Here is a 22,088-nt window from a genome sequence, read left to right as displayed (position 1 = left end):
AATACCATGGGATCAGGAATTAAGTTTGCTGTTAATCAGAGTATTGGTTAATTCTAAGCCACCATATAACAGGATATTAAATATTAAAGAGTTAAAATACAATAAATGTGGTGAGCACTAAAATTGTATTGTGCATAATTTAATATTTGATAGCATCTCCTCAAACTATTCAACCGGAAGAGTTGGATGATTGAAGGTGCTTCCTTTGTCATCTAGATCCTAACTGCTGCTTTTTAATCTTTATGACTGTTCATGATTCTGAGTGAATAAAAGATTGACAATTGTTGCAGATTTTTCTGGCAATGTAGACTCTCTATGTCATTAGAATTTAAGAGATGCTAATTTTTCTTATAGTAATGTATATTAATAAAATGATATATATAATTTTGTATTTCTTTTTTGACTTGTGTTATGTTTTGTTTTCAGAAATACTCCTTTTTTGCACTCCTTACTGATGTCTTAGAGATTGAAATTAAAGACAAGTTTGCAAAGAGCCGGCCTATCATTAAGCGTTTCCTGGGGAAGCTCACCATTCCAGTCCAGAGGCTACTGGAGCGGCAAGCCATTGGGTAATCAGGGATCCTGTTGCAAGTAGTTTCCGCTGAAGCAACTGAAATGATACTTTGAAGTCCTAGGGCTTTTCTCACTGATAAGAAGTGGTAATATACTTCTTTTAAAAATGAAAGTGCTGGCATATGCCTTAAAATGTGCAGGACAAAAAGGACTTTATTTTCATGTATCTTTTTTGAGTTATCTATCTTTCCCAAGATGTACCTACTATTAGCATTTCAGTGTGAAATGTCACAGTGCTCAGTTGATTTTTGAGTATATTGAAGTCTTGCTATAACAGCCTCTCCCTAGAACAGGATGCCAGTATCAGATTGACACCTCCCAATCCTGATTAACCTTATCCAGAGATTTTTGTTATGCCTAAGATACCAAAACCACCTTATTTTAGGGCCATTTAAAACAGAGCCTAGACTCTGGGATGGTGTGGAGCTCTAAGACATGTACTTAGAGCTCTAAGACATTCATTTAGGCAACTAGAAATTACTCATTGAGAGAATTTTAAAATGTGGCTTGACATCTGTCTCCTTTCTGTTAGCTTTTTGTAAGCTGTGAATCAAGTAGTTGAGAAATCATAACATGCCTCCATTCCTTATTATAAATGGTGTATATATTTTCACACGGTAAGTATCAGCAAACTCAATTACACAGCTGCTCTGAGGTAGCACTAGGGGGCATCCTTTTCATTTTAGGAGAACATTATGAATGTATGATAACAGTGGTGGTAGTCAGCAGTATCAGTGATAAACAGTAGCTGTGGTAGTAGTAGCAGCAATAGTAAACAAAAGTAAACAAAAAAAGATGGTATGGCCCTAGTCTATGTCAGGAGTTAAGTAAATTACACTCATCTGCTTCTATAATCTCGACAACTCTGCGAGGTGAACAGTGTTGTTATACCTCTTTCAGAGATGAGGAATCTGAGGCTAGCAAGCCAGTGGTGGAGCTGGGATTTGAGCAGATCAGTCTGTTCCAGAATCTCGACTTCTCTGCCACACTTTAAGGCTGGCAGTGATGGCATATTCATCCAGCTACCTGAGAGGTTGATCATTTGTAGGCACTTTGCAGCTAATTAACTGTCCTCTTAGTGTTTTGACAAGTCACAATTTTTTCAGACATTAGTTTCCTTGTTTGAAAAATAAAGTCTTTAGACCAGGTGATCTCAAAGACCTCTTCGACATCTGAAATTAAGAGATTCTAATGGAATCTACAGAGAAGGCAATGGCACCCCACTCCAGTACTCTTGCCTGGAAAATCCCATGGATGGAGGAGCCTGGTGGGCTGCAGTCCATGGGGTCGCCAAGAGTCGGACACGACTGAGCGACTTCACTTTCACTTTTCACTTTCATGCATTGGAGAAGGAAATGGCAACCCACTCCAGTGTTCTTGCCTGGAGAATCCCAGGGATGGGGGAGTCTGGTGGGCTGCCGTCTATGGGGTCGCACAGAGTCGGACATGACTGAAGTGACTTAGCAGCAGCATCAATGAAATCTAATTCTCTGTCCATTAGAGGCAATGGTTGAGATAGACCACATAAACTAGAAATATTATGCTGAAATTCTAGCAGCCTCATTTAATTTGATAAAACAGGGAAATTGCAATTATTTTTAAGGATAGCAAATATTGCTCCTAGTGGAGGTAATACTCTTTTGTTGTTGTTGTTCAGTCGTTAAGTCATGTCCAACTCTTTGCTACACCATGGACTGCAGCATGCCAGGCTCTTCTGTCCTCCACTATCTTCTGGAGTTTGCTCAAATTCATGTCCATTGAGTCAGTGATACTGTCTAACCATCTCATCCTCTGTTGCCCCTTATACCTTTGCCTTCAGTCCTTCCCAGCATCAGGGTCTTTTCCAATGAGTTGGCTTTTAGCATCAGGTGGCCAAAGTATTGGAGCTTCAGCTTTGGGAAGTTTCTAAAAATTATTTTTAGGATTAATGGAAAATGAAAAATTATAATTGGTGAGAATTAACTATTGGAAGTATAATATGCTTATAATTTAATTTACATACGTATAATCATATAATTTATATATATAAAAGAAGTATTCATTTATGTATACCCATAAGAATGATCAAGGAAAAATAAAGCTTTAATAGTGCTTTAATCTCCTGTTAACTTGCTGACTTTCATTCAGTCTTTTAAAGAATGGACACATAATACTGCCTGGCATGGATTCTGTGTGTACTGGAAGGAAGTCCAGCATGAATTTGTGATATGCCAGAATTATGAAGTATTTCCACACAAGTATATTAAAAGCATTGCCTGATACTTAGGGATTTGCTTTATTAAATAAATATGATACTACATATTAGTATATCTGCTCTTAGCATCTAAATATATTTTTAATCTGATTATTACTTTCTATCAAGTAATTGATACATCTTGAAAAATAATGAGTTTTCTTTACTTATGTTTTTTGTAGACTGCAGTTCTCTGAAGTAATTGAAGTTTCATATGGTAAAATTTTATAGGATGAGCTGAAACTCCTTACTGATTACCTATTTCAAGAGTATTGGTTTGAATGTGACATTTTTTTCAGAAAGTGGCTTGCATTCTGTCCAAAGAGCACATCACTTTCCCATGCTTTGTCATTTGCTCTGATTACACTAGTGAGAAAATGTCTCAGTCAGGCAGTGGGAGTTCTTTGGCACTTAGTCTTTATAATTATATACCATAATAATATATAATATAGGGTACACAATTATCTATCACAGGAAAGAGGCAGGATGAGTCAGATGAAACTGAGAAAGAATAGGTGAATCCCCTGGCAGTCACTCAGCAAAGATGAAACCCCCTTGACTTGGGATTTCTGAATAGGGAGTCTTTCCTGTTCTTAGGGATTGTAGAGTTGAGTATCTTGTCAGTTTGGGTGAAAAACAGCACTAATACCTATTAAAAATCTTTTTTTCAAAGTAAAGAGTCTCATTTGTTAAATTTATTCAACAAATATGTGGATGTGTATACATATAGTATCTACTAAATGTTAAACACTGTTTTGGGTATTAGAATATGATAATGAGCAAAAGAATGGATCCCATTCTTAGAATCCCTGCTAATCATTTACTTCCTAGCTAAAATCCATCACTTTTTTAAGTCTTCATCATCAGCACCAACACTTTACTTTTATTGTTCAAAGAGGAGGAGAGGAGAGTCAATTTGATTTTAGCAAAGAAGGGAAAATTTTATCATTCCAAGACCAAATGTCCAAAGAGATGGATGAGGACCACCTTGTTGAGAGCAGGTTCAGGTGGTTTGCTGCTGGGTTCATGGATTAGTGGACAGAGGGGCAGCATCTCTGCATGTCAGGCACTGTCTAAATGCTGGAAAGGAAAAAGCAGTCAGGGAAAAAGACATCACTTCTGTTATGCAGGTTGCAGTCATTGTAGAATTATTAGAACATTCTAATGTAATAGCAGTTAACATACTTGTATCATCTAATAGTTAATGCCAAAACATCCCTTTACAGGAAAAAATCTTCTTAAAATACCAGCTTAAGTACACAAAACATTGTGATGTCAAATGCATTGGGATGAGCCATGAGTAAATATCATTAAAATCCATGCTACTTAAAGCAGCCAAGGATTATGGAAAGTGCTCATAAAATGAGATATGATCTGGGGCCTACAGAGCAGGGGCTTCTATGTCATAAATATCTGTGTTCTAATCCTGGTTCTGTCACTTTAATTGTTGTCTGGCCTTGGGCAAGTTACCTATCCTCCCTGGGCCTTAACTTCGTCTTCTAGAAAACAGGGCCACCACCGGGCTCATAGGGAGGATGGAAGGCGATGATGCATGCAAAGCCCTTATTAGGGTGTTAGCACTCAGATGGGGGAAACAAAGCATTTTAAGAGCATCAATCAAATATTTATTACAAGATTTATAGGGAAGAAAAAGTAAAAAGTAAAAGAAACAATCTTATTGTTTTAGGACATTCTTTGTATTAAGCCAAAGAAATTCATAAGAGCTGAACTGGGATTTTACATTAGCATGTGTTCTTTTAAACAGGTAACATCTATTTAAAATTATGCCGAGGAGGTAGAGAACAAGGGAAATAGTCGTGTAGATTAGTAATCAATAGGGACTAGAGGCTCTGAACTCTACATTGGTTCAAGTATTATGTGGAGGCCTTGTGTTTTCCACCCAAAGTTGCCATTAGAGGGCAGTGTGAGAGCAGAGATGGTGTGATTTGGTCCTATCCCTCTGATTATTTTCCTTAATTAAGAATGCATCAGATTCAGAATGAAAGTTGCTTGCATACAAGGAAATGATGTAATTGTATTTGACTTTGATAAATAAACACAGAGTTTAAATATATCAACTATTTCATCCTCAAGGAAGCCAATAGCCTGAGCCTGGAGCTAAGATGGAGCAGAAGCTAGGCAGGTCCAGTGGTGTGGGCCCCTCCAGTCCACCTGCCAGTATGGCAACAAGACCCCACCAGGTGGTGCAGCCAGCTTCTCCAACCATCCCATCAGTATCGCTCACAAGTTGCCCAGAGAATCGGTGATAGTCACTCCCACCAAGCTAGGGCCAAGAGCGAGCCCCTTACTCTACAAATGAGAAAGGGGAGGTGCTGCAGCCCTCTGCCCCTCACACAGCCGGAGCAGCTATCAGAGCCTGGCCTGTTCTCACACGGCTCTCTCCTAACTCCCCACTCCTGTTCTTCAGAATGTAGCAGCTCTGTGCCCTCCATGTGATGACCCTTACCTCTGTCTGTCTTTCTTTTGTCCACACCACATGGCATATCTTAGTTCCCCAACCAGGGGTCAAACCCCTGCTGAGCTTTCAGTGGAAGCTCGGAGTTGTAACCACTGGACTACCAGGGAATTCCCTGTGCCTGTCTTTTTAGAGGGGCTTCCCTGGTAAGAAATCGGCCTGCAATGTGGGAGACCTGGTTCAATCCCTGGGTCTGGAGGATCCCCCCTGGAGAAGGGAATAGCTACCCACTCCAGTAGTCTTGCCTCATGCTAAATGCTAAGGAACCAGGCCGTCTATTCATTTACACTTGAGTCAGGAAACACTCAAAATTTTAGGCCTTTTCCAGCTCCTTGATGGCTTTTAAAATGTCCTGTTCCTGATCACTATTAGCAGTGATCAGGAGAACAAATCAGTGCCCTTTAAAAAATCATAGCAACATTGTATTGCATTTTGTATTGTATTGCATTTACTAATAATTTTCCTTGTGACAAGGTTCCCTTTTATCCTTGGGTTTATAAGTGTTCATTTATACAAATGAATAATATTACGTTGACTCTAACTTGCCTTTTCACTTTCTCATGAGTATGAAAGTTTTAAGAGAAATACGTGGGGTTTAGGGGGTGGTCTGTAGGAAGAAGATGAAGCCTGACAGCAGAGTAGTAGGATCAAAGAACCATTTCTATTCTTGCAGTGACCAGATGCTCAGCTACAACCTTGGCAGAAGGCTCCCAGCTGACCATGTGAGTGGGTACCTCCAGTTCAGAGTGGAGGTCACATCTTCTGTGCATGAAGGTGAGATATCTGTGTAAATACATCACTGTAGGTAGAACTTGTTAAATCTTACTCTGTTGCCAGTTTACATTTGAATCTTAATCTGTTGTCAGTTTTGGGCTTCCTTGGTGGCTCAGAGGTTAAAGCATCTGCCTGCAATGCAGGAGACCTGGGTTCGATCCCTGGGTCAGGAAGATCCCCCTGGAGAAGGAAATGGCAATCCACTCCAGTATTCTTGCCTGGAGAATCCCATGGATAGAGGAGCCTGGTGGGCTACAGTCCACGGGGTCGCAAAGAGTCGGACATGACTGAGTGACTTCACTTTCACTTTCTGTTGTCAATTTACATTTGAATAGAATTGTTTGTGTCCTGTTCTGAACATAAAATAGCTATCGAATGATTACCTGCTGAAGTTTTCCAAATAGATATGAAAGCCTGTTTATTAAAAAAAAAAAATCTCACTTAGGTTTTTATCTGTGTTTGGAAACTGGGATGTGGAATTTTCAGCAGCAGTGAACATGTAAAACCTCATGTGTTACGCTGACCAGCAATATATGTACCTGTTTAGTAGTAAGTAGTGAATCTTAGCAAGTTGGTGATAACTGTAAAACAGTCCCCAGCCTTTCTGGCACCAGGGACTGGTCTCATGGAAGACAGTTTTTCCACAGACCAGGGATATGGGGGATGGCTTTGTGATAATTCAATTGCATTCCATTTATTATGCCACAACTGACAGGAAGCGGAGCTCAGGCATAATGTGAGTGATGTGGAGAGGCTGTAAGTGCAGATGAGGCTTCACTCACTTGCCTGCCACTCACCTTCTGCTGTGTGGATTTTTCCAGTGTGTGCCCCTGGGGTTGGGGACCCTTGCTGTGAAGAGCCCTCAGTGGGATGACTGAATTCTTTGAACTGATTGGTGGCAAAGGATTAGGATATTAAAAGTTAATATGTAATAATGCCTTTGTTTTTATAAATGCTGTTTCCTCCTTCAGATGCCTCTCCAGAAGCTGTTGGCACAATACTTGGAGTCAGTTCTGTGAACGGAGACCTAGGAAGCCCTTCTGATGAGGAGGACATGCCAGGGGGCCATCACGACAGCCCAGTTTGTTCCAATGGACCAGTTTCTGAGGAAAGTGCTGATGGGACACCCAAGCATTCTCTCAGGACTAGTTCTACTCTGGAAATAGACACAGAAGAATTAACTTCTACTTCTTCAAGGACCTCACCTCCCAGAGGACGTCAGGATTCACTCAATGATTATTTAGATGCTATTGAACACAATGGCCATTCTAGGTCAGGTGCAGCTACTTGCTCGGAGAGGTCCGTGGGAGCCTCTCCAAAGCTAAGGAGTAGTTTTCCCACTGACACAAGACTCAATGCAATGCTTCATATTGACTCAGATGAGGAAGACCACGAGTTCCAGCAAGACCTGGGCTATCCATCCTCCTTGGAGGAGGAAGGAGGGTTGATCATGTTTAGCAGGGCATCAAGAACTGATGATGGGAGCCTGGCATCTCAGACAAAGGCAGAAGACAACCCAGTGGAGACTGAGGAAGCCTCCATTAATGAAGCTGCTTCCTTTGAGGATAAGCCAGGAAATCTTCCAGAGCTTGCAGAGACCTCTTTACCCTCAGGCCCGGTCCCAGATGAAAGCGAGAATGGCCCAGAATCTCAACCAAGTGTGGACCAGGGCAGCACTGAATTGTGTGGCTCTCAGGAGGTGGATCAGCCCACAAGTGGAGCTGACACGGGCACTTCTGACACGTCCGGGGGGAGCCGAAGAGCTGTCAGTGAGACAGAGTCCCTTGATCAGGGGTCTGAGCCTTCCCAGGTGTCCTCAGAAACAGAGCCCAGTGACCCTGCCAGGACAGAGAGTGTGAGCGAGGCCAGCACCAGGCCCGAGGGAGAGAGTGACCTGGAAGGGGCTGACAGCTCCTGCAATGAGAGTGTTACCACGCAGCTCTCCTCGGTGGAGACACGGTGCTCATCTCTTGAGAGCGCACGGTTTCCTGAAACTCCAGCCTTTTCTTCTCAGGAGGAGGAAGATGGAGCCTGTGCAGCAGAGCCCGCCAGCAGTGGCCCTGCTGAAGGGTCCCAGGATTCCATATGCACTGCTGGTTCCTTACCTGTGGTGCAGGTGCCCAGTGGAGAGGAGGAAGGGCCAGGGTCAGAATCAACCACTGTACCTGACCAGGAGGAGGTGGGGGAGGTCTGGCAGCGGAGGGGGAGCCTGGAGGGAGCTGCTGCTGCTGCTGAGAGCCAGCCCCAAGAAGAGGGTGCTGCTCGGGATACCCCAGGGGCTTGTGAAGGGGCCACCGCCCAGGAGGAAGGCGCGATTGGAGGTAGGATGTAGAAGACAATGTGGCCTGTGTCTCAGGGATACCTGCTCAGAGGGTTGTCCCTCAATGTAAATTATGCTGCAGGTCAAATATTAGCTGAATTCTTCACCTTTGGGTTCAACAGCTTTTTTTTTTTTTTTAATGGATCTTCTACTGCTGAAATAAGAGGGCTGTCAAATAATGGACTTCAAGGCTCTGTATCAATGTGGGCACCTGCTTTCCCTAGGAAAGTGGCCTGTTGGGTGGGGGAGCCTGTGGTCCATACAGCCCTGGAGGCCTGGAGTGCCTAAGGGCAGATAAACAGGAGCAAACTGCACATGTGCATGCTGTGCACCGTGGCATTCATGTGCCCAGGGCTCGGTCCTCTCATCTGGGCAGTGTGAAGAAGCTTTTAATAAGGAATTTCCAGGTGTGTAGATACAAAGCCAGACAGGCTGGCAGCATCTACCAGTATTATCTGTGAGGTTTTCTGGAACATCTTAAGTCGCTCCTTATTGCACGAAGCTTCAAAACAGAAGGTTCGTGTGTGCTTTGCGTCAAAAGTCATTTTTTGCCTTCTGCAGTATAAGAAATGTCTACTAAGTTAGGTGATGTGTTCTGACACTTGGAAATATGCTGTTTGAGTGTCTGAGGATGCAAGCTTACATGTAAAATTTGCTTTCTGTCTCAGTGAATGTGGATTGGTAGAATGATTCCTTCAAACTGTTCTGTTATAGATGCATCAAAAAGTCCGAGGATAATTTCATATGCCTAAATAGCATAGACTCAGAAATAGAAATGATTTTCTTATTCCGTAATTTATTTGCTACCTAAAGTATCCTTTTTTTTCTTCCTCCATATTTTCTTTCTCCATTCATTGTCTTGAGGTCACTGTGTGACCCTAAAGCTTTGGTGCATGACTAGGACCGAGGCCAGCGTGGGAACAGGCAGAGGAGGGGAGGGATGGGAGATGTGGTTGGCCCCAGGATTTATGTAAAGTTTTTTTTGTTTTGTTTTACAAGGGCTGTTTTGACACTGAAAGGGAAAACAATACCTAGGTAACTGTTTACCTTTAATCCTAGGTTGTCAATCCAACGGCCACCAGCCACTGCGATCGCTGCCTTCAGTTCGCCAGGATGTTAGCCGGTACCAGAGGGTGGACGAGGCTCTCCCACCAAGTGAGGAACTGCTAACTAAAGGGCTTACCTTGACCAAAGGGTTCAAGGGTGATAGGACCCACGGGACTTAAAGGATAGATGCCCAGGACCCCAGAAGAAGGGAGCTGGCAGCTGCCACTCGACCGAGCAGATACAGTCTGGAAAGTGCTTAGCTGTCGTCTCCCGGCTGGCACTGTTCCACCAGATGAAAGGGCAGCTGGGGAGAGTAAATAAAGGGAAAGAAATCCAGGTGTTATGGACAACTGGGTATACAATAGAAAAACTTTAAATTTGCCTAATGACGGCATGAATTTTCAATTATTACACAAATATTCAATTATTGTGTAATTAATCATTACACAAATATTTCAATTATTACACATATAGAGATTGTAACAAATAGGTAGAATCTCTTAGAAAAGCTTTAGCTCCATGTATTATACTGTTTTTTATTTATTTGTAACATTTTAAGTTATTAAGTACAAGGTCCTGTTTTTTCTCTTAGGGATATCCAGAGAAGTGTTATTAATTTCAGAAGTTACTATTTTTTTGGGAGTATGATGATTATCTGGGGATTTGAAAGATATTTCATTTCCTTCACTTTCAAGAAACACATAGCACTTAAAGGAGACATGGGTGAGGACTAGGGATGCTAGGAAAGTTATGCAGCCTAAATTCAGAGAGCTGAGTGATGCCCATGGCCAATCATCAGCTGGATGTAATTTAAACTCTATTTAAGTTTCTATAATCCCTTAAAGCAATATTACTCTGTGAGAACAAAGCATTTTGGTAAACAATGATATTAATAATAGTAAATACTGCATTTAAGAACATACTGGAAAATACATCTTTCTGCCTTATTGCTTTTCGTTCTGATTCACCTCTCTGTTCACTTTCTTATATATGATCATGGCAAGAAGCTGATCCTTTTGGCTCTCTGTGTTTTAAAAATGGTAGGACATAAGAGGGGAGAGAGAGTATGCATTTAAAAGGCTAAAATGCTGAGTGGTTAGTTTGGGCGAATTCTGACAAAAGAGCTGAAAGGTGCTATGAGCAATTTGTAGAAATATTAAATTAATCATTTGGAAATACTGTTGTGCACAAATCCTCCCCTTGTTCATATATTTGGGTAACTGAGGGTGATTATTCATAGGAAACATATATTTTAAGCAGTTTTAAAAAGTAAGCCAAGAGATTAATTAGCCATTGGGTCGTCTTAAGCAGGTTGGAGGTGGGGGAGGGAAACTTCCTTATTACTTACCCTTGCAGAAAACATTAGGGGCAGAAAAAGAAAAATATTCCTGGGTGATATATAGATATAATTGGATAAAGTTGAATTAGAAACATCAGGAGAGAATTGTGGGAGAGCTTGCTTACATGCGTATGTGGATTAATAATAAGTAATTGGAGTTTCAGGCACCTGGACATGAGGCATGGCGTTGCGTCAGTGTATGGATAAATGGCGCCCTCCTGGCTGCCTCTGAGGAGATCGGGTGCATTCAGGGTGGTGTGGCTGTAGACTCCTGGCTACATCTGAATTCTGTTGGACTCATAATTTGGTCTCTAGATTGTATTTAAGAAAGACGGGTACTTTCCTGCTGAAATTACGTCCTCTCTTTGTGCTGTTTCCATGCATTTGTTTCAGTACTGGTATTTGCATTACACAGATGTAATACTAAAATTTTAGGATTTAAAGAAATTAACAGTTGGTTGTTCATTTTAATAACTTAATATATCCAAAATGAGAAAAGCACCTTAGTAGTATATCCAATTTAATGAGTAACTGATGAACAGGAGGAAAATTCTTGAGTTGTTCCTTCTTATGTATTATTAACTTGCAAATTTAGGGTTTTAAACTATCATGAATCAGTTATAGATTATGTCTGAGCATACCTGATTACTGTTCAAACTCCGTCCCCACACTGCTTTGCTCTCTCCTATTCCCAGTCTGTCTCATCTATTGACAGTTTATTTAATCACTTGGTTGCCTGTGTTATTTGTCCTGTCCTGGCCAGTTCTCTGCCTTCCTTTCCTCACTGGACAGCTCTGCTGCTAGCAGTCTCTGGCCATGCTTCTAACTTAGAGCTATGGCATTCTGCATTCACACATTGTCTCATGGGAGCCTCAGCTAAGGGGGTCCACTTGGAGTGTGCAGTTGGTCAGTCTCTTAAATGACCTGGTAAGATATTTTAAGGTTAGGGTTATACTTTTAACATTACTTATTATAGTACCTGGGGATTTCCCAGGTGGCGCTAGTGGTAAAGAACTTGCCTGCTAATGTAGGAGATGTAAGAGACATATGGGTTCGATCTCTGGGTTGGGAAGATCCCAGAGGAGGACATGTCAACCCACTCCAATATTCTTGCCTGGAGAATCTCCACAGGCAGAGAAACCTGGTGGGTCACAGAGAGTTGGTCATGACTGAAGCAACTTAGAATGCATGCATGCATTGTAATACCTAAAACTTATGTAGTGCTTTACAGTTTACAATGCATCTTAAATGTTTAAAAAAAAAATTCTTTGTAACAATTTTGTGACGTAGGTCAAGAAAGTCTTATCTGTAACTTATAGATCAATGGGTAGAAATCAACTGACCTGATTCTTTATAGATGGAGAAAGCAAAACCCAGATAAGTAACTTAAGATTTCATACTAATAAAAATTGAGATGGGCTTCCCTGGTGGTTCAGAGTGTAAAAAATCTGCCTGCAATGCAGAAGACCCGGGTTTGATCCCTGGGTCGGGAAGATCCCCTGGAGAAGGGAATAGCAACCCATTCCAATATTCTTGCCTGGAGAATTCTATGGACAGAGGAGCCTGGCGAGCCCCTGTCCATGGGTTGGAAGAGTCAAACGCAACTGAGCAGCTAACACACACAGAAGTTGAGACACAGTCTCAAATATTTTTTCCTCCTCTATGATTTAAGATTATAATGATAGGGACTACTGTATAGGTAGATGAAAGTAAATTCTGAAAGCTTGGTTAGTGGCAAAGTGGTGACATATTTTGGTATTAGGCCCAGGCAACACCTGAAATTAGAGAGTTTGGGTACTGCTCTGAAACTTTATGTTGTGTTTTGAGGGCAGAGCTAGGAAGACTGAAAAGATGCTTAGCTTTCTTTTCTTTCCAGGTTAAAGTTACTTAGCAGAACCTTTCCTGGGAGGCCCCTCACACAGAAGAAAAGCGGTGACGGTGACAGTATTAGCAACCATCTTTTGGTGCAGATGGGTTTGGTCTGTTAAGCATCTGTGTTGGATTCAGAAGCGTTTTTTCCTCTGTGTATGTCATCCCCACACCTGCAGGACGGGGTCCTGAAGCATGATCCCCCCATTCTTGACTCTTTTTTTCTTCTTCCTTATTATTATTGTTGCTATTTTAGCTTATATTTGCCTTAAAAATATGTGTGTACTAACATACAGTGAGGAGACCATCCAATAAAGCTTGCTTCTCTCTGAAGATTTGCAAACTCAGTTAAGGGGATACAGAGATGTCCTTGCCATGCTTCTTCAGTCTTAAAGCTGACTGTGTGGTCATCTGTATGTCAGGGTTATAACTTAGTCTCCGAACATCTGTTTGATCTCATTTTATGTAGCGCAGGTTTCCTGCTGTGTTTGCTTCTTCCAGCCTTCTTCCTCCCGTCTCAGGATCAGGGAGCAGGTTTGGACTTAGTACAGACTGCCTCGGCTGTAATAATGATCTACTGATTGGTTCTTAAACTCTTATTTTTGCTTTAGGCCATGGACCCTGTGCTGTGACCTTACAGGCTATATAACCCCAACTGGTTGAGAGACATTCCAGTGAGCCATACAAAATAAGAAAGCTCTGGTTCTTAAAAGAACCAGGCATGGCACTCTTGGAGAGCTTTGCAGGGAAGCTGGTTGAGTTGAATATGTACTGAGTGCCTTAAGAATCTGCTGTATCTTTTTCTGAGATGATTGATAGGCTGGCAGCTGGAGGCCATTCAGGGCTGAAGCCCACTCAGTGTTATCAGCATGACGAATCTTGGTCTTTTTAGCATTAAGATGAGTGAGAAAAAAAGAATGGTCAGCTCAGCCCCTTCTGAAAAGCTATTTTATTTTTCTCTTATTGCCTCCAGTATAATTGTGACTTAACCCATGGCTGCACTGGAGACAATAGGAAGCTGTTGAAAAATATTTTTCCCCCAAAAGGGTAGGAATAGGGATGAATAATTCACTGATGAACAGTGGACTCTTATAGAATCTAGATTAGTGTATTACTTATATGGTGGGTTCAAATGGGGTAGCCCTGGAAAGACACAGGGGAATGGTTACCATTTTTTTGTGTGATTGTGCACTTTTGTTATTAGAACATCCTTTGAAATAAAGGTTTAAAAGAAGGCACTGAATGTGAAAAGTACAATTAATCTTATAGAATTTCTACTCTGTTTAAAGTTAGGGGCTCAGTCTCTAGAACCTTAAAGTTATTTTCGAGAAAAAAAATTCATGCTTTTAATCTGAAAAGCTTCTTCCTTAAAAACTGAATATTAAGAGATTTGAGATTTTTAATTTTTTTAAACTTTTTATTCGAACATAACATGCATGCAGAAAAGAGCCCATTCCGCCTGCTAAATTCCCACAACCTGAGCCCACTTGGGCCGCCGGCACCACATCGCTTGTTCCTTGTGCCCCCTTGCAGTCTCTAACTCGCACTGCCAAAGGGTTGGGGCACCTACTGTCTTGACTCCCAAAAGCATAGACAAGTTTAACTTACTTTTGTACTTTATACAAATGGTATCATAATTCCTTGATTGTTTCAATAAGGAAAAATTTGTAGCATCTATTACAAAGCTTAATTATTTCCTTAAAAGTACCTTTAGTTCATTTTAACTTCGTCATCTCACCATTTTGGTGAGGATACCATGATTATTATCATTTTTATAGTGAGCTTGTAAGTTTACTTCACAACCCTCAGGTGTTTCATTTTCCTAAATCCAGTTATAATGAAGTCAGGCCCCGCTCACGGTCCTCTCACCACTTTGATTCATGTAGACAGTTCGGTACTGGCTTCCCTGAGATGTGACTCATCCTGTCTAGACGTTGATTCTTCCCAGCCTAAAAGCATTCACTGAGATGTGTTCACATCTTCGTCTGATCACCTGGGTGGTCCAGTGGAGACCAAAGTCTAGTGTGAAAGGAGTGAAGAAGAAGAATGATGAGATGAAGAGGGGCCTTACGGTGGCCCCCTGGTCCGTGCCCATATGGTCTGATTCCAAAAGTTGAAACTGTCTAAGACCTCACCTGCTCTACCTTCCTGCCTCTGAAGTAGACACTGTGACAGTGGCTTGGTGCAGATTTTGACGCTTCCTAATTCTGCAACTTCCCCTTATTGTCCAGCTATTTAAAGGGGGATATTATTAATATATTTGAATTTCAGGGTATCTAAGTATCCCATTGCTCCTGGATTTCAGTTTGGAGTATTTAGACTGAAATTTCGTTTCTTGTGAGCCTGTACTTCATGACCTCTGAGAAGTCCAGCATTAGCTCCGTGGGTTTGTACAGTGAATTAGCTACATTTTAAAGTTTTTATTAATTTATTTGGGTGTTCCTTAAATTTTAGTGTGCTTAGGAACCACCTGGGAAGGTTATTAAAAATGTAGATAACTGAATGCTGGCTTCAGATAGTCTGATTCTGAAGAGCTAGGATAATTCCTGGGAATCTGCATTTACATCAGTCCTCACAGTGATTCTGATACATACTTTCAGAGCCTCATACCTTGAGATACATTTCTCTACATAATAGTTTTCAAACCTTTTTATTGCCATGAAGCTCTTTATGGAAATGAAGTCTTATGTGGAAGACCAAAACGCACAAAAGATAATATTGGAGCTGCAGTGACCGAAGTGCAGTTAGTGGATGGTTTTCAGGACCCCAGAGCCTCTGGACAAAAAGTATGAATGGATTTAGAGTCTATATTGGAAATTCTGGCCCAGACATAAGATGGTGCTAGGTCCTTACTGAACCTAATGTAGTAAAATGCATGTCATTTGCCGACTCATGTTATTTTAGTATGAAAGGGACCTTAGCAATGCTTACTTCTGTCCTCTAATTTTTCAGGAAAAGAAACTGTGGTCCATAGAGGTGTAGTAATTTGTTGAACATCACGTAGCGAAAGTGTGACAAAGCCATGGCTAGTTACAGGCTTTCTATTTACTAATCTAGTTCAACACATGTGTGTGCACACACAAACACACACAGCATACTGATTATATACCCCAGTTTACATTGTGGCAAGACAAGGAAGTAAATGCTAAGATCCCAGTCTTCTAACCCTGCCTGTCTGATTTTAGTATTAGCTGTGAATGAAACTTATGTCGGACAACGTGTTCTAATTTGCTTTCTTAACCAAGAACAAACCAGGCCTCATGTGAAAACGTATGTTAAAGCAACATACCCCTGCCTCCTGAAAAGTAATTTTGATATATAATGATAGAGGACTGACCTTCCTATAGGCACCTCTGCTGTCTTTGCCTGGATGGAAGGGTATCGACTACTTGGGTAAGCGTGGATGTCTAGTTCACGAATATGCCAATAGCATAACAGTCTTTCCCAATTCAATGCCAAGAGTCCACTTAAGACCAGTAAAATAGCATTTCTCTTTATGGGGATTTAGGTAAGAACTTCAATGTAAATATACGATATTTGATAGGGAGAGTCATAATGTACATCCAGCATCCCATGTTCTAAGAAAGCAAATTTTTTGAAGTTGTTTTCTTTTTTTAAATAAATTTATTTATTTTAATTGGAGGCTAATTACATTACAATATTGTAGTGGTTTTGCCATACATTGACATGAATCCGCCATGGGTGTACATGTGTTCCCCATCCTGAACCCCCCTCCCACCTGCCTCCCCATCCCATCCCTCTGGGTCGTCCCAGTGCACCAGCCCCGAACACCCTGTCTCATGTGTTGAACCTGGACTAGTGATCTGTTTCACATATGATAATATACATGTTTCAATGCCATTCTCCCAAATCATCCAACCCTCGCCCTCTCCCACAGAGTCCTTCTTCCCTTTGTATAGAAATATCTTTACTGAAATACAAATTAAGGTTATTCCTGGCCTTTGTGGAAAGTGAATACAAGATTCATTCTTTTTTATAGCTATACTTTATTTAAATTATTTGTTCATTTGTTACATGCTGTGTGCAAGGTATAGCAGTGAATATATTTGGAGATCACCCCTTTCCCTCAAAGCCATTCCCCTCCATTTTGCTATCCATATGGGCCTCATACAGGTCATGTTTCATGGGGTAAATTCTTATGTAGTTTATTCAAGGGAAAAGTTCCACCTTTGAAGTTAATTTTTTATTTTCTTTTGTCAGAAAATGGAAAGTATGCAACAGTGTGTTTTCTTTTCTGACTCAAATGCCAGAAAACTTGGAGCCAAATTTTAGTTACAACCTCATCTTGGGAGCTTGGCAGCATATTTCTCTCTCTCTCTCTGCTTCCTTTAGTTGGTTTCTATTCTGTTTTTATTCCTAATTGACCTATTCTACATTTTTAAAAAATTGGAAGCGAATGTAAACATTCTTGGGGGGAAGGAATGGCCATTTGTTTCCATGTGCGTTTGATTTGACGTACAGCATGTGCTTGAATCATCCTGGCTCTGATGAGAGAGGAATGCAGTGGGAATACTTGTTCTCAGAATCTTGGAGCTGGGAAACTATGTGAAGAGCAGAGCAAAACAATGGAATGGATCAAAGGGTTTGAAAAATGGTTCCTGAACGTGCTTTTATGTCCTTACCCTTTGACCGCATATGGCAGGCTGAGCACGCGGTCTTTTGCAACTGTCCTACTGATGAGATTGTAGCTGTCCCCAGATAATTCAGGTTTGGCAGCCTGCTTCGTCATGAGTCTGTGTCACCTTGGAGCACGAACGACGTGGAGTTGTTTTTTGTCTAGTGTTCTGCTTTTCCTCAGCCCAAGTTTTCTTTCCCTTGCCATATATCATAAGTTATGACAGGCTGAGAGCAACAAAAGGAAATCTTTCCAATTCCAGCTGAGGCAGCCCTCAGTGGTCTTCTGGTGCTGGCTGGTCCACCATGCCAGTCTCTGCAATCCTAAAGACTTTGTTGGAATGCACGTTCCACTCACCTGCAGAGTAAATGCCATAGCTGGTCAGGAGCAAGCATACTTTCCCCTTGGTCCCTAGTTTTAGACCCATGTTTTCTGTTGATAAACTATGTGATCACATGGAGAGTTTTGATATTAACAGAGCTGTTCAAGAGAAAGGTGTTTATTAATTTCAAAACATATTTGCCGTAGAAATAGCATTATATAAAGAACTTTCCTGGTTAAAGAATAGATCTCTGCTGTTTTCATATATTCCTATATAAATTACCCTTCCCAACTGCAGTCAACTTAAAAATGTTGCCTTTTGTAAAGATCACCTCATGATCTCCTTATTTTAATAGGGAAATGACCTCTTAGAGAATTCACAGAGGTAGGGTGTCTGGCCCTGAAGATCAGTCTGGTTGCTGTGTTTATTGAATGTGCTCTTATATGTTTATTAACAAAGACTAATACATTTAATGGGATTGCTTAGACATAAAATAAAACAATCTTTTAAAACATGGTATTTATTTGAGGTTGGAAACAAGTCATTAACCTTGCTCTGGAAATTTATTCCTCTTTGGGAAAGTGCAAATGGAAATTCATAGATAATGATACTGTTTGATAACTAGGATAGCAATTTCTTCTGAAGACTACATCTATTAAAATTGTGTATAAATGTGCATGTGGAAATTTCCAGCTATGAATCTTTCTTCCAAGTTAGGGAAAAAACAGAAAAATCACTTTTTTTTGGTGAAAATAAACATCAATACCAATTTGGATGTGAATATCTAAAACATTATGATAACAACTAGTATTTTTTAAATGCTGGTACTTATATGTAAAGGATGAGCATTGGAGGCAGTTTGAGGGGGACCCCCCCCATGATCAGGAATTTTTTAAGGGGTTGGTTTTGCGCTCAGGAGCTGTTTACTGACTGGTGAAACACATTCTGGTGTGGACTAGGGGTGGGGGGGGGGTTGCTGGATTATGCAGCCAGGTATATGTTATTAGCCCCAAATTATAGCATGTCAGAGAGATAAACACGTGCTGCTTAATGAGCCACATCAATGCTTCAGTTGCTCCTCCTAATCCCTCTCCATGCATTACTGCTGTTTAGACTGGGAGGCGCGCATTGACAGCCACGGCAGGATCTTCTACGTGGATCATGTAAACAGAACCACGACGTGGCAGCGGCCCACAGCTCCCCCTGCCCCGCAGGTGCTGCAGAGGTCCAACTCCATACAGCAGATGGAGCAGCTGAACCGGCGGTGAGGATGGGCAGTTTTGTGGTTGGGCTAATTTTTACATGTGCGAAATGGAAAACGCGGTTGCCTCTTTCATCTTTGGGTGTCCTGTCATTAAGGCGGAGCTGTGGCCTCTCTTGATACATAGACTTCATTGACTGTCTGTCTCTTGGTTGAAAAGTATTAAGTGCACACATCCACAGCTTGCTTGGAAACTATAGAGAGGAAATAAGTAATGATCAACCCAAGGCATTGATTTTTAGTACAACGGAGCACATATATTTGTCATTTGAAGCCAAATAGCTTTTTAAATATCTAGAATCTTCATTTGTGATGCATCTTTATTATTTGCCTAAGCTTTTAAAATCTATCCCTCTTTTTCAAAAATGAATTGCTATGGAACGAAAGTTGTTCTTAACAATATGGGAATTTAGTTTTCTTTGATTAAAGGCCACAATTTAGAATAAAAAAGTTTTATTAATTTGTTAGGAAAATGTTCTACAAACTTTGAACAGAAGACATTAAATTCAATGGTTTACTTAACAGATGGCCCAGAAGGTAGAGGGGTGAGTTTGGGGGAGGAAATGGCCCAGGCTGGGGAGATGGTGAAAACGTCTGAGTTCTGGGGCAGCGGTGAGCCCCATGTTTTCAAGGCTGCTGTGATCTAACTCTAGGCTCCTGATTTTAGATACCAGAGTATCCGCAGAACCATGACCAACGAGAGGCCTGAGGAAAATAGCAATGCTATTGATGGGGCCGGGGAGGAAGCCGACTTTCACCAAGCCAGTGCAGGTAAGAGCCTGCGGGTTGGTGTGTTTTGTAATCTTACAAAAGTAGAAAACAAATAAGGGTTTCCAAGAAATGAGGCTTTCTTTAAAAGGATTTCTGATCTTCATTAAGATCTAGTAATCCAATTCAAAAAGTCAAATTCACCAGACACCTCTATTAATTTTTGACTTTTTATTTAGTACTAAGAATCACAAAACCAAATGAATATAAATTACTTTAAATCTCTGGATCTGTGCAGTAGTGAATAAAGAAAAGAATCTGATCACCTGAGATGCAACCTGCATCTCGGGATGCATTAAAATGTTAATAATGACTATGAACATTACTGAGCTCCATTTTAGTGTGATGAAGAGCAGTTGGGTTTTACACATGAATTTACAGATACAAAAAAAATATCTTGAGGATTAAAATAATAGTAAATGATATAGGTGTTCTTTAAAAATATAGATGCAAGTGAATAAGTATGTTTCCAGGTGCAAAGCTTTCTCTGAACGCCTTTGTGGTCTGCCCCATCTAGATTTCCGACGGGAGAGCGTCCTGCCCCACTCTACCTCCAGATCCAGGCTCACGTTGCTGTTACAGTCTCCCCCCGTGAAGTTCCTCATCAGCCCAGAGTTCTTCACCGTGCTGCATTCCAACCCTGTGAGTAGCCAGTATGAGAGGATGTGAGCAAACAAGCAATAGGCCAGAGGAAGTTATCCTCATTTGTGTATTGACAGTAAGAATGGAAATAGCTGGTGTTTACCAAGTGCCATGTGTTCCAGCTCAGCATTAAGTACTACCCATGTCTTGAACCATTTAGCCCAAACCTAGAAACCTATGAGTTCGATAAAACTTTTGTGTTTTCCTGATGAAGAAACCAAGGTACAGAGGGGTGAAATAAACTGCTCAAGGGATTGTTAGGGTTAAAATCCCAGAGATGCTGACTCTCTGTACTCTTAATGATCACTTTATTTTTCCTGCACAAATATAACCAACTATCTGAGCACCGACCACAGGCATTGGTTAGATTGGGCTTTGAGATCATGATTACGGGCTCTCCAAAAGAGCAAAGAAATAAAATGTTACATTGCTATAATCTGAAAAAATAAATCAATAAATAGAGGAATATTTTAAAATATATAAAATGTGTATAGGAGATCATGTTTTTGTTTTTGTTTTTTTTGCGGGAAGAGAGTAGTGGTGTTTGGAGCACTTGAAATAGCACATGCACGGACCCTAGGGCTCAGAAGAGGGCAGAGGGGCTGCTGTGTGGTGATAGAAAGAATGAGTGGTGTGGTATTACACTGGACATTGGAAAGTCAGCAAGATCTGGATCATAGATCTGCCTGTGGGGCATGGCAGGGGATTTAGATTCTATTCTGAGATCAGAGTGACATTCTTGGATTTGGAGGCTGTAGAAAGGCAATAGTAGAAGGTTTTAAAGACTGATAGTTTTAAAGATTGCGAAGGAATTTGCCCTAGAAATAAGACGGGCCAGAGCTCTCTAGGTAGAAAGAGCATCATTTACAAAATAAGAGATTCATAAAGTTGCAGAGCTATCTTAGTAATTTGTAGAACTACTGAAACTGAATTATTAGTGCAGCAGTTTGGTATTGCTGGTATGTGGAGAGCATAGGACACTAGCAAAAGTCAGATTTGAAAGGTGGGCAGAAGCCAGGTTGTTGTTAAGTCGCCCAGTCATGTCTGACTTTTTGCAACCCCATGGACGGCAGCATGCGAGGCCTCCTTGTCTCTAACCATCTCCTGGAGTTTGCCCAAGTTCATGTCCATTGCATTGGTGATGCCATATAGCCATCTCATCCTCTGACACCCTCTTCTCCTTCGGCCCTCAGTCTTTCCCAGCGTCAGGGACTTTTCCAATGAGTCAGTTGTTTGCATCAGGTGACCAAAATACCGGAGCTTCATCTTCAGCATCAGTCCTTCCAATGAGTATTTAGGGTTGATTTCCTTTAAAATTGTCTGGTTTGATCACCTCGCTGTCCAAGGGAATTTCAGGAGTCTTCTCCAGCACCAGAGTTCAAAGGCATCAATTCTTTGGCACTCTGCCTTCTTTATGGTCCAGCTCTTAGAACTGACCACTGGGAAGACCATAGCCTTGACTATATGGACCTTTGCCAGCAGGATGATATGTATTTTTTTCAGAAGCCAGGTTACAGGAATCTAAACTCATGTATGGAACAATTCTAGGAGATGGAAGGCTTTCATATAAAGAAGAATGAATAACATTTAGAGTTGTCACTGTAAAACAATAAGTCATGCTGTGGTGGGAAGAGCTTTGAACTTGGAATCAGGTAACACAAGTTTTCCTTTGCTTGTTCATTTGTTTATGCCTTCATTCAGCCAATATTTATTAAATACCCATAATTTGCCTAGTACATTCTAGAGTCTCAGGATAGAGTGGTAAACAAGACAAGAGTAGAATAAAGATGAACTAGTGAACAAAAAAATAATTCAGGCAGTGAAATCT

At 41.1% G+C, this 22,088-nt stretch overlaps 1 protein-coding gene across 2 annotated transcripts in view; it reads left to right on the top strand.

Moving 5' to 3' along the window:
• Window positions 1-22,088, top strand: part of HECW2 (HECT, C2 and WW domain containing E3 ubiquitin protein ligase 2) — a 446,473-nt gene that overhangs the window by 307,363 nt on the left and 117,022 nt on the right. For both annotated transcript variants that reach the window (XM_024981178.1, XM_024981179.2), the window contains 7 exons: window positions 427-569; window positions 5,956-6,056; window positions 7,028-8,377; window positions 9,436-9,531; window positions 18,703-18,853; window positions 19,518-19,621; window positions 20,136-20,260. In XM_024981178.1, coding sequence (XP_024836946.1) covers window positions 427-569; window positions 5,956-6,056; window positions 7,028-8,377; window positions 9,436-9,531; window positions 18,703-18,853; window positions 19,518-19,621; window positions 20,136-20,260 — 2,070 coding nt within the window. The remainder of the gene's footprint in view (window positions 1-426; window positions 570-5,955; window positions 6,057-7,027; window positions 8,378-9,435; window positions 9,532-18,702; window positions 18,854-19,517; window positions 19,622-20,135; window positions 20,261-22,088) is intronic.

Source organism: Bos taurus, chromosome 2 (genome assembly GCF_002263795.3).
Source record: "Bos taurus isolate L1 Dominette 01449 registration number 42190680 breed Hereford chromosome 2, ARS-UCD2.0, whole genome shotgun sequence".
Lineage (NCBI taxonomy): Eukaryota > Metazoa > Chordata > Mammalia > Artiodactyla > Bovidae > Bos > Bos taurus.
Note: the sequence above shows the minus strand (reverse complement) of the source record. Positions and strands in the feature narration are given on the sequence as shown.